Source organism: Pistacia vera, unplaced genomic scaffold (genome assembly GCF_008641045.1).
Source record: "Pistacia vera cultivar Batoury unplaced genomic scaffold, PisVer_v2 Contig1012, whole genome shotgun sequence".
Classification (NCBI taxonomy): domain Eukaryota; kingdom Viridiplantae; phylum Streptophyta; class Magnoliopsida; order Sapindales; family Anacardiaceae; genus Pistacia; species Pistacia vera.
The window spans coordinates 106,888-119,849 of record NW_022195042.1 but is presented as its reverse complement, the minus strand read 5'-3'; the positions used below and the strand labels follow the sequence as shown (position 1 = coordinate 119,849).

Below are 12,962 nucleotides of genomic sequence, written 5' to 3'. Positions count from 1 at the left end.
TGAAATATGTCTAAATATGAAAATGTAATGTAAGGATTATTTCCAAAATGAATATAATTTTACAATTTTATTACTAAGAATTTTATTTTAGTAATAAGATAAAATGCACACGTCATTGCTTGGTTTCTAATCAAAGTTAATTACTGACCCCCAACCAAAAAAAAAAAAAATTGGAACGCATCTTTTTGTTTATTTAATCAACTAATTAGTTCCAAATTTTAAAAAGATACAAACTTTGTACAGAGAAATTCCAGTTTTCAAGACAAGTAATTATATATATATACAAACTACTCACAACAAATTGATGTTGCAACCTTGTATGTATGTCATATAATTTTTTTTAATTATTTAATTAATTTTTAATTTAAAGTTATCCAACCATATTAAAACATTATCAGTTTGTATATAAAATATTATTCTTAAAGATAAAAGTAAGCTACATATACAAATTATCTATACAAACTGATGTAATAACCCTACATCTTTGCCATGCAATCTCTTTTAATTATTTAATTAATTTTTAATTTAAAATCACTCAATCATATTAAAACAAGTCAATTTGTATAAAAAAAATTGTATAAAAAATATAACCCTTAAAAGTAACTATATTAAGATGGGTTAAAGACTAAACCACCAATATATGATATAATAATAAAATTTTCTAAAAGTTTTTTAATAACAAAAATCCCTCTGAAGTTAATGAACCATTAATCAATCATTTAAGATTTATGATATTAAGGGATGATAAATATTATCAAACTGCCTTCTTACCATTGATTTTAGAACCTAACTTTACGGCAAGAGGATTTCTATTATTTTTGAAACTTTTTAAGGAGATTTTTGTTATTTCATCATACCTCAAGGGGATCAATTAAATCTTCAATCTTTCCTATATGAATAATAATGAGAAACACTTAAAAATAAGTTGAATTTCCCATAGATTGCAAAAAAAAAAGAAAAAGCAAGCAAACATTATGATATTTAACACTCCAACTTTTATCGGCGATCCTTATCAATTCAACACTCTACATAATCAGTTAACTTTAACAAACCAAATAAAATAATGTCTTCAAAAATTTCAGCTCCATCTTCATCATCTGCATCTTCTGCAGTTATTAGATGTTATATACAAACCCATTTGTCTTAGATGTATGTACAAGTTTGACCTGCATCATAATAGTAAACAAATAAACTTACAAGTTTAAACTAAATCCATTACTACCTTGGCGTGACCATTATTCGAATTATTCTTTTCTCTAATTAAAAAATAAATGCAGATATGCTGTGTCTGCACTAAAGACACTTGTATATATGTAGTACCAACGTGCAAGATTATCTCATAGTCGAAGTGAAGTCTTGGGACAACATTAGGTTAAATACTCTACACATACATGCCCCATCATGACAACCCCGAAGCAAAAGACACAAGCGTTTCTGTATCTGAAACTGTTGATGGTAAAATGGAAAAAATGTATGCAAAATTTGTCATCCTCCCTCACAAGGTTCGCTCAAAAGAAAAATAATACAGCATCCACTCACAGCTTATGTATGAAGTTGCCAAGCAAATCATGGTATGCATGGCTTAGCAATAATCCGATTGTCGAACCTCAATCAGTTGCCCAAGAGCAACTAAGAGACATTAGTCGTTCATTTATGATGAAAGAGAGGAAGCTTACCAATTTCTAGAGACTATTCACTTCCAAAATCCCCATGACCTATGCCTTCAGATTTGATGTCCAACCTTTTATTATCTCCTGTAGGCCAAGACCCCAATTTAGGTACCGTCTCTGAATGAAACACATTTATAAAGCACAAATGTGTTGGGGGAGGTAGGGGAAGATGGACAAGAAGTAGAGAAGGTAGAACTCACCTTGACTCTCTCTTTCACAAGAATTAAGGAAATTTTCAGTATCTGTAACTAGGAATGGTGACCTAGAATAGCTCTCCAGTATATCTGGAAATATTAGAAATGAGATTCAATTCCTACTATAACACCCATAAATTGGTTAAAAAATGCTTCAAAACTCCAACATAAATTAAATAAAATCTCAAACACATAGAAGGCAAACCTGAACTATGAGAAAAGTCAGCTGTCAAATCTGATAGACTGAAATTTCGAGGAATCTGACCCAAAAATCCAAATGAAGAAGTATCTGCATCAAGAAGGGGTTCATTCAGTGTCTGAGAGGTGGACTCTCCACTGCTGAAAGATGCAACAGATGCATCTGCAACTGATGGTCGGGCTTCCAGGACATTGCCATCAGCACCAAACATGTATGGGGAGCTTCCTGAATATCCCACTTCTGATTTGACCATCCCCCCTTTCATCCCTTCAATCAGACCTCTGCTCTTAGTTGAAAGCAAATTTGTTGTGTTATCAACCCTGCTCACCTGGGAAGACACTTCAATGGCAGAGGGCAAACTTGTACATAATGACGACCTTCCATCAATAAATGTATTAGGTACACTGGAGCCAATTAGATGGTGCACGTTTTCCAACTTTATAGCTGGTCCAGTGTGCTCTATTGGATAGCTTGCTGAATTCTGGGGCACTGACAAATAAATGAAATCAATAGCTGTATTGATAGTAACAAATAAGCGATAAAAGGCAAAGCACATTCCCAATAAGGCAAAGCATGTCCATGATCTATTAGGCAAAGTAAGAATGTTCAACTTGGCAGAAAGCAGTCTTACATGGTGGGACACGAGACCTATTAGAATTAGGAATTGGAGCAACTCCAGGTGGGTGAATTTGACTCATTAAACGCAGCTGTTGCTCAAGCAGCTTATTGAATTCAATAATTTGGTGCTTGACCATCAGTCTTAAATAATAAGCCCTGAAGAATTCCCGATTCTCTTCTTCAAGCTTTTGCCAAACTGGAAAGCAAGAAATATTTCAAGTTCACAAGGAGATTAAAGACTAAAATATGGTATACAAGAAAAATTGCACATAACTTTTGACCGGGAAGAAAAATAAAGATGCATCCTCAACATTACAAATTATCTATCCCATCCATTATGAGAAAATTTGAACTCTGAGATGGTTTGATCTAGCTAATAATTAATTGATAAACCAACACTACTTATGTCCATCTTAGCAGACTCAAAAGAGAGTTACAAATCGAGCATCTTCATGCATATCATAATGAAAGGGCAAATCACCCATGAACAAGGATTGGCTGATAAAACCAAAACATCAAGCAGTAGCCAAAACTCAATGAAGAATATTCTTAAATGAAATTATTTACAAATAAATAACATAGCTTCTACAATAACAAAAATGAGTTTAAAATGTCAAAATCAATCTTACAAGACTAGTTCATGGAATCAGCAAATAATAGTCCAATAATACTACTATTTATGACACAAGTCTAGCGGCTTGAGTAATATTTTGCCAAAACTTTGCATTCACCTTGAGCACCACAGTAGCCTATCCCATCTCCACAAGCAATCCAAGTTGCTCCTCACAAGACTCATAAAGTTCTACAATTACATAACTTTATCAGAAGCCCTTTGTCTCCACCAAATAAATGCTTAGAGTTAAGCTGCTACCATTCTCATAACTTTTAGCTTTCAATGGGAAATGATTAACCAAATTAGAAACCTAAAAAGAAGCCTTCTATTCATAGAAAAACCATAAACCATCAGGCTACACAATCCTTTTTCTCTTGCCTTCCTGGGAAAGAACACTACTATCATTGGAATGTTCAATATTGAAAAATATAAAGTTGGGAAAAAACTTTGAAGCATTTGGAAGATAAGGATACTATTTGCTGTTTGACAAATAATTAAGCAGAATAAAATTTCTACGAATCCCAAAATTGCCTGAATACCAAATTTGCTAGATTCAACTAGAGGTACAGAAACAACTTAAATGATTATCCAACCGCGAATTAAAAATGTTTGCATACTTATTCGGGTGTATATGTCTTATATCTCTTATATCAACACCCAAAAAGAAAAATGAAAAAGAAAAGACAGATATGTATCTTCTAAGCAGCAACTGAATTTCTATTCCTAAAAGCTTCAAAAAGAACTTTCAGTTTGTGTGAGTGACAAAACCCCTTCATTGCAGTGCAAGCATCTGAAGAAATGTAAGCATCCACTACTTTGTAACTTGGTTCTATAATACACTAATAAGGATCAAGAAGAACTACACAATACAATGGAACTACTATCTAGATATGTAAGTCTGTTCCTTCTATCAATTGACAGGGTTAGAGAACTTGATTTTCTTGAGCTAAAATTATTACAATGTACCACTCAATTAATCAATCCTTTATTTGGAAACATAAAGGAAGAATGAACGGAAAATTGACAAGGTTAGAAGGAACAGACTCACATATCCATTGACAGGGTTAGAGAACTTGATTTTCTTGAGCTAAAAATATTACAATCTACCACTCAATTAATCAATCCTTTATTTGGAAACATAAAGGAAGAATGAATGGAAAATTGTAGCCTGAGAATATAAGCTTATAAACTATTGAAATATCACAAATCTTAAAAGATTTTAAATACAGCTTAAAAACAAATGGAAATATAGCAATCTTATGATTAAATGTGAAAAACTTAAAGTCCACTATATCTTAACAATGCTATAATTATAATACCATGGCACCCAAAAATATTACAATCTATCATCTCAATCATCAAAATGCAACCATGAATAGATAATGAAAGCACAATCTATCACCCATACACTTTCTGCAAATCAGCAACAATAAATAGAAGACAAGGTTTGAACAAGAAAAATGCAGGAGCCAAAAATTATAAACCAAAGAATTAGGCAATTAAAATCAATGATGGCATCATTTTGAATCACATAAATGGGGCTTAAGTCCCACAAAACAATAAGCTAGTTACCAAGTTCTGTAAAGCCAGGCTCTATCTTTGCCTGAGCCAATAGAGTTTCCATGACTTCCTTCTGGTTCATATATAATTGAAGACAGCGTTCAATAAGATTTTGCACCTGAAATTAGACATCAATGACCCAAAAAAAGAGATCAAGATCAGCAAACAATTTCCTAGAGATAAAGGTTTGTAAATGGATATTTGACAAGAAAACTATTAACACAATACCAAAAAGAAAAAGGTAAGAGATTCAACTTTTTAATTGATCAACCATGCATGTTAGAGAGACACAACAATAAGATTAATTCCACCAAAGTTTATCAGTTAAGATATTTACATGAGAAAAATAATTATATTTCTTGATCAAAGACCAATCTCAAGGTTCTTATATTTTTTCTCTCATGCAATCAACAACTCTGTATTTATACTTTCATATTTCCAGTTCTTGAACTAGAAAAGCTCCCAAATAACAACACAGTTTAACCCAACAATTCCAATAAAGAAATTGTCTTGGACTTATCATATTTCCAGAATAGTATGAAAATGAAACTCTACTCAGCTTTAAATCATGTGACCAAGATAAATGCAGAAAAATTTTGGAGAGGAGAACAAATAAGGAAAGCTTTTAGCTCAATTGGTACAGAATATTCTCCAATTTTTTTTCCAAAAACAGAGTCATGATCAAAATTTTGCTATTGATGGGCAAGTTGACTTCTTTTATTCAATCTTTATGCCAATGAATTAATTCTTAATTTTGCTAAGTTGAAAGAGAAATCCTCACATGTCAATGGAACAATTCAGTCATGACACAACATTCTCTGTTCCATTTCCCTCCTTTCTGTTTTGCAGGGAAAATTTCTCTCCATAAAAAATTTCACAGAGTTTTAGAAGTAAATTGAATAAAAAATGGAAACAAATACAGGAATCATAAGTAGACAGTCTATCATAGTCCCTCAATAATATTCAAATTCAACATCTTACCGTTTGTAAATCACCATGTGAGACCTTTCTCACAGTTCCATTTGACATCTTGAGGTTCCAAAAGGCAATACGTGTGCAAAAACTGCAGAGATTATATTTCAATGTTTAAAAAAACTAGTGAATTTATCTTGCAAGTTGACATGATTCAGCATCTTATCATAAATATGGTATGCATACAACCTGATGACAAAATACATGAGAAGAAATAGAAAGAAATACAAGGACACCATTAAAAGCTCCTACAAAACTGAATTAACAAGTAGTTATCTTACGACATTCTGCACATGGACTGTCATATCATTTAGTAGCATCATATTGATTTAGAACATATGTTAGAAAATTCGTTTTCAATACAAATGAATGGAAGTTCGTTAAGAAAAAAAAAATAAATTTTACTTTTGTGGATGTAGACATGAGTTTTCACTAAGACTTAAGTTTATCAGAATAATCCAAAATGTGTACATTTTTTAACAATTATTTTATGCACTAGAACAGTTAACTATATCGAAAATATTTATTAACCTTTAGTTTATAAAATTACTTCCACAAGCTAACCTAATTTACATCCATATCAAATAAATTCATTGCTATCGAGCTCTGTTAAAATATTTATAAAACAGATATCTATTTCCCTGGCATATCCATTAACAAAAAATCCATAAATAAATCAAAATTTTAATCAAGAATTTTCCAAACTCAAACGATTTTCAAGTTTTCAATTTAATAGGACAATTTTTTTTCAAGAATTCAGCAAAACAAATACTAAACAATTTAATCAAGAACGAAAAACGACGCCATTTATTTGCATTCATATTGTTTAATCTAATATCGAGGAAATAATTTAACTCAAAAACAATTACAAAAGAAATAACAAGAAATATTAATTATAGAGAAAGGAAAGTAAGTTTATTGAAATTAAAATAAATAAAGGAATAAATAAAGTAAAGCGAAACATAAACTACCGGTGGCTAGGTGTCGGCGACGGACGACTTTCGGCAAGTCGGTAACGGCGTCCGGTTGGCTCGCTGACAGCGGCAATGAAAAAGGAAGGAGATATCACGAAAAATGGAGGCGTCACATGGATCTAGAATTTCTCGGTATTATTTTTCAAGATAATTCTAGGTATTATTTTTCAAGATTGCGGCAAAACAAAGGGCCATTTTATTAAAAGACCATTTTAACTAAAAATTTAGTTAAAAGGCTATAAAGTTGGTAAATTTTAACTAAATGGCCTTGTTTTTTTATTAAGCTTAATTAAACATGATTAGGGGGTTAATTAGGATTAATGAATAATTGTGTAATCTTTTAAAAAATATAATAAGTCTTCAAAGAGTCAAAAATCTTGCAAACAAACCCAAACACGTTCTTCTTCTTCTTCCTTCCGCCACATTAACGCATTCCTTTGCCATTAACATCTTCTCCAACACAGATCCTCCTCCTCTTCCTCCTGCTGCTACTGAAATTTCATCCAGGTATATGTATCTCTCCTTTCAATTTACAAAGATTTAATGATGGATTGGGTTTGGGTTATGATTTTGATTTAGTTGTCTAGGTTGTTGGGTTGTGTTTGATGTAATGGAAGTTGAAAGGAGTGGAATTGGTTGAAAATTTTCTTGCATTGTGGGTAGCTGGGGGTGGTAGCACCGATTGTAGGTGGAGATGACTGAAAACGTGTTCTGGTTATGATGGATCGCTTAAGCGATCTGGTGTATCGCTTAAGTGATCTGGTACGTCAGGTATTGGAGCAGATAGACCGCTTAAGCGATCAGGTATGTGGCATAAGATCGCTTAAGCGATTTGCTAAAAGTCTGGTGTATAGCAGCAGATCGCTTAAGCGATCAGTAAATGGCATAATATCGCTTAAGCGATCATGCCTATTTACATTGGATCGCTTAAGCGATCCAGTAAACGATATACCAGATCGCTTAAGTGATACACCAGATCTATCAAGCGACTGTGCAGATGCTTTTTAAAATATTTCAACCTTTAGTTCGTCAGTTAAGAATATTTTTTTTCTTGCATTATAAGTAGTTGGCTATTATAAGACATGGGAAAAGTTGTTTTGGGTGTTGAATATTTTGGTGAGTGGGTGGAGGAAGAAAGTAGGTGGAAGTGGATTGGGAAGAGCAAAGAAGTTATACCAATTGTTGTGAGCACAAAGGTTAGTTTTGATGAGTTGATTGATGAAATAATTAGAAGAGGTGATTTGAGTTGCTCACGTAGTGATATAATTGTGAAGTATGTTTTAAGCAGAGTTCCTGAACATTATAAGGTACCTCCTGCTATATTAAAGTCGAATGAAAGTGTGAAGTTATATATGATTGATGTGGCCGATAATGGTTCGAGGCCGATTTTAAGGGTTTCTTTTGTAGGAGAACTGTTGGAAGTTGGTTCAAAGGAAGGGGATAACGAGGAAGTTGGCAGAGATTTGCCTGGTTTTAATTTGAACCACGAGGGCATTGATTTGTTAGTTGAAAAATCAAGAGTAGACGGTGAATTGGTCATGGGCAGCAAAATGAAAATGTTGAGGAGAAGGACCCCGTACATGTTCCCGCAGATATAAAGATTCCTTTAAATAAAAATTATGCAGAAGGTGTAGTTTGTGAGGAAGAGAACACTATGGTAGTTTATGCAGGTTCAGAGGGGGCAATTGTAGGTAGTAGTGAATCAGCTCATGTTTTTACGGATGGATTAGAGTTGCGCATAGGGTATTTATTTGACAACAAAGAGGAAGTGATGATGAAGCTAAAACTTGTTATGGTGAGAGATAATTTTGAGTTCATCACCAAAAAGTCAAATTTATTGGTTGTGATGGTTGCATGTCGTGACTGAAAGTGCAAGTGGCGGGTTTATTGTAGAAGGTTGGCGGAGTCCGAAAAATTTATTCTTAGCACATATAACCATGAGCACACATGTGGTTTGGGACATATTTCAGGTGAGCATCGACAAGTCTCCTATGACGTTATTGGATAATTTGTCAAACGTCAGTTTGTTGAAGGGAAAGGTCCATCTCCTAAAGAGATTCAGAGACTTGTGCGCACATAGTTGGGATGTGTTGTTAGTTGCTGGAAAGGGAGACAACGTGCACAAGATTTTGTAAGGGGCACGCCGGAGCACGGGTACGCAGTATTAGAAGCGTACCATTATATGCTTCAGTTGACAAACGAAGGTAGCAAGACGGCTTTGAAGTGGGACAGGAATATGATGTTTAAATATTTTTTTGTTGCTTACGGTTCTGCTATTAGGGGTTTTGTAAACATGAGAAATGTGTTGGCTGTTGATGGTTGCTTTTTGACAGGAAAGTAGGGAGGTACATTGTTGGTGGTCATTGCATAGGACAGCGAGAATCACACATATCCTGTTGCATGGTGTGTGGTTGACTCTGAGAATGACAAGTCGTGGACTTAGTTTTTTCAATAATTACGTACGATAGTGCCTGACAGTGATGAGTTGTGCATAATATCTGATAGGCACAACTCTATAAAGAAGGGGATTGCCACTATTTACCCTCAAGCACATCAAAGATTCTGTATAAGGCACCTTGGTGAGAACATAAAAGAAAAGTTTAAGTGTGCTGGCCTCCTTCAAACATACTACATGGCAGCAAAAGCTTATCAGGTTGATGAGTTCGAGGAGCACTTCCAGCAAATCCAAATCAAGGATGATAGAGTTGCTAAGTATCTTGAGCATGATGTTAGTTTCGAGAGATGGAGTAGAGCTTACTTTCCTGGAAGAAGGTTAGATGTCATGACCACGAACATAGCCGAGTCCATAAATTCGAAGTTGTTAATAGAAAGAGAGTTTTCAATAGTTGCACTTTTTGATGCAATCCATAGGACATTGTCTCGGTGGTTTCATGAGCTTCGTTCGGAGTCAGATAATTTTACTACAACCCTTGTTCCGTCAACTGAAAAATTATTGCGAGAACGTATGGAACTGTCAAATGCACTGTTTGCCTATCCTCTTAATTCTCAAAAGTTCACTGTGCGTGGCTATGGTCCGGATGCCCTAGTTAACCTTGTTAGTAAAACTTACAGCTGTAAAGTGCTTGACATTCAACGTTTACCTTGTCCTCATGCACTAGTAGCACTGAAACACCAATGGAAGCTGAATTTTGATTCAAGAATTTACATGGAACTTTGCTTCACTCTCTATATAGCAAATCACTACATGCTAGCTTATTCAGAAACAATATATCCAGTGCCTCCAGAAGAGTGGTGGGTAGTGCCGCCAGTGTTGGTTGACATTATCATCCATCCGCCATTCAAGAAGANAAAAGTTCACTGTGCGTGGCTATGGTCCGGATGCCCTAGTTAACCTTGTTAGTAAAACTTACAGCTGTAAAGTGCTTGACATTCAACGTTTACCTTGTCCTCATGCACTAGTAGCACTGAAACACCAATGGAAGCTGAATTTTGATTCAAGAATTTACATGGAACTTTGCTTCACTCTCTATATAGCAAATCACTACATGCTAGCTTATTCAGAAACAATATATCCAGTGCCTCCAGAAGAGTGGTGGGTAGTGCCGCCAGTGTTGGTTGACATTATCATCCATCCGCCATTCAAGAAGATAGCAAAGGGGAGAAAAAGAGTTAAGCATATTCCATCAGCCTCTGAGGTTCCTCGAAAGATGAATAAGTGCTCAATTTGCAAGCAACCTGGCCATAAGAGAAGCAGTTGCCAGAAGTAATCACATGCAGATCCAGAAAATTAGGTTCGAAGAAGGATGAAATTCAGGGAGTTGCCAAGGCCAACCGTTGATGAGTTATTCTTTTCAATTATTGATGTTTTCAATTTTATTGTTACCTTGAATAAATAATTCTTTATATTTAGTATTCTTGTTACACAGCCTAAATATGTGTCGGTTGGGGATTTTAGTTTGGAATTAGGTTGTCAAATTGAGGAGAAAGTATGGAATTAATATGTGTTGGTAATTTTAGTTTGTCAAAAATCAGGAGAAAAGATGGAAAAGTATGTATTGCCTAAGATATCACGGATCGCTTAGGCGATCATGCACCTAGGCAAGATATTGATTCTGCCCATCACATGATCGCTTAAGCGATCTACGATCGCTTAATCGACCAAGTGAAAATTTAACCGTCTTCTTCTTTATCCATATCTCAACTCTGAAGCCATTTTCTTGCTCAAACTCTGAACATATAGGGTGTACAATTCGTTCAGTGGAATTTAACCGTTATTATATTTTAATTAAACATATAGTTCTTGTACTTCTATATTAAACATATATGGTGTAGAATGTTTACGTCTATATTAAACATATGTCCATAAACTGGGAAAAGAAATATGGTAGTAAATTGCCCTTAATCACTTAAGCGATCCCGTCTATTTAGCAGGCGATCGCGTAAGAAGGTTACAGCAGTTGTGTTGAAAACCTTATTGTGATAACAGGACCCGTTTTTAATACTCAAAAAGTTTCTAAAAAATTCTGGCACTCTCTTGATCTACAGAGTACAGAGCATATGGTTACAGGGTTCAAATTTTTATTATTATTATATTTTAGTGTTAAGTGAGACATTAAATCGCTTAAGCGATTAAACGAATTTCCTTTTGTAGAGGCGATCAAGGATCACTAGATCTTTGGGTCGAAGAGATCTAGATAACCATGCAAGCTTAGTGAACATATATTCTTCTTCTTTCTTCAAAACATAAAGGGTGCGTTTGGTTGAATATTCCTATCCATATTCCCAATCCTATTCCCAAAATATTTGTTTGTTTAATTATTTAGGAAATATTAGTATATATTTTTTTAATTAATTAAGACCCCTTAAGTTTATTAATTTCATTAAATACCCAAAAAAAAGTTTAAAAATTAATAGAAACACCCCCACCAACCCATACTTGCCAGATTCCAGTAACCACCGTCGGTGGTAGCCGAAATCTGTCGCAATGGCCTACAAATGACCTGAACTAGCCGGTAATTCACCGATATGGCCTTTTTCGGCCAGATCTGGCCGTCATGGACGGCCAAATCTTGGCCATCGTTGACCGACAATGACGGCCATATATTTGGCCGTCACTGATGGCCAGATCTGAACTTTTGCGGTCGTCGACAGCCAGATATGGTTGTAGATTTAGCCTTTTCTAGCTAGATCCGTGGTCGATGTGGCTGGAAAAGGCCATATCGACACCCTACCCACCAGATCTGATAGGTCTGCATCGTAATGCCGTTTTCTGGCTAGATTCCGACGGTGGTGGGTAGGTAGGGGTGTTTTTGTTAAATTTAAAAATTTTTCCTGCCGGTTTTTATGAAATTAATAAACTTAAGGGATCAAAAAGTAATTAAAAAAATAAACTAATATTTACTAAATAATTAAACAAACAAAATAAGATTGGAAATATGGATAGGAATATTCAACCAAACGCACTTTTTATGTTTTGAAAAAAGAAGAAGAAGATATGTTCACTAAGCTTGCATGGTTATCTAGTTCTTTTCGACCCAAATCTCTAGCCTTGAATTTGAAAATGATTATTATACAATACAAAGGAAATCAGGCATGATCGCTTAAGCGATGCGAGATATCACTTAAGCAAATTATGACTTATGTATATAGGATCGCTTAACCGATATATAAAATTGAACTCTATAACAATATGTTCTACACTTTGTAGACCAAGAGACTGTCATAATTTTTCAGAAACTTTTTGACTATTAACAACAGCTCCTATTATCACAATAAGGTTTTCAGCACAACTGTTGTAACCTTCTTAAGCGACCAAAGCTAAATAGACGGATCGCTTAAGAGATTAAGGGTAATTTACTGCCATATTTCTTTTCCAAGTTTATGGACATATGTTTAATATAGACGTAAATATTCTACACCGTATATGTTTAATATAGACGTAAAAGAACTATATGTTTAATTAAAAATAATAACTGTCAAGTTCTACTGAACGAATCGTACACCCTATATATTTAATATAGACTTAAACGTTAAATATATAGGGTACCATGCCTTGCCAGCAACCTTGATTGCAGATGTCTCCTCTTGCCAACCAGCCTCTGAGAAGTTTTCGAATTCTGTATAATCATTGTCTGAGATCATTGTTTGGTACCATGCCTTGTTAGCAACCTTGATTGCAAATGCCTCCTCTGCCAACTAGCC

General features: G+C 34.5%; 1 protein-coding gene across 3 annotated transcripts; it reads right to left on the bottom strand.

The window, feature by feature from the left end:
* Positions 1–918: 918 nt before the first annotated feature.
* LOC116114220 lies at positions 919–5,937 on the bottom strand. 3 transcript variants are annotated; one of them, XM_031400412.1, is made up of 7 exons: positions 5,836–5,937; positions 4,867–4,972; positions 2,695–2,877; positions 2,070–2,552; positions 1,871–1,954; positions 1,677–1,787; positions 921–1,166 (listed from the first exon to the last, which is right to left on the bottom strand). In XM_031400412.1, exons 1-6 carry the CDS (start codon positions 5,881–5,883, stop codon positions 1,690–1,692), a joined length of 1,002 nt encoding a protein of 333 aa, XP_031256272.1. In that variant the 5' UTR covers positions 5,884–5,937; the 3' UTR covers positions 921–1,166; positions 1,677–1,689. The 3 variants fall into 3 exon arrangements, with proteins under 3 accessions (XP_031256372.1, XP_031256272.1, XP_031256327.1); XM_031400467.1 differs by having other exon boundaries at positions 1,677–1,754; XM_031400512.1 differs by lacking the exon at positions 2,695–2,877 and having other exon boundaries at positions 919–1,166.
* Positions 5,938–12,962: the final 7,025 nt, after the last annotated feature.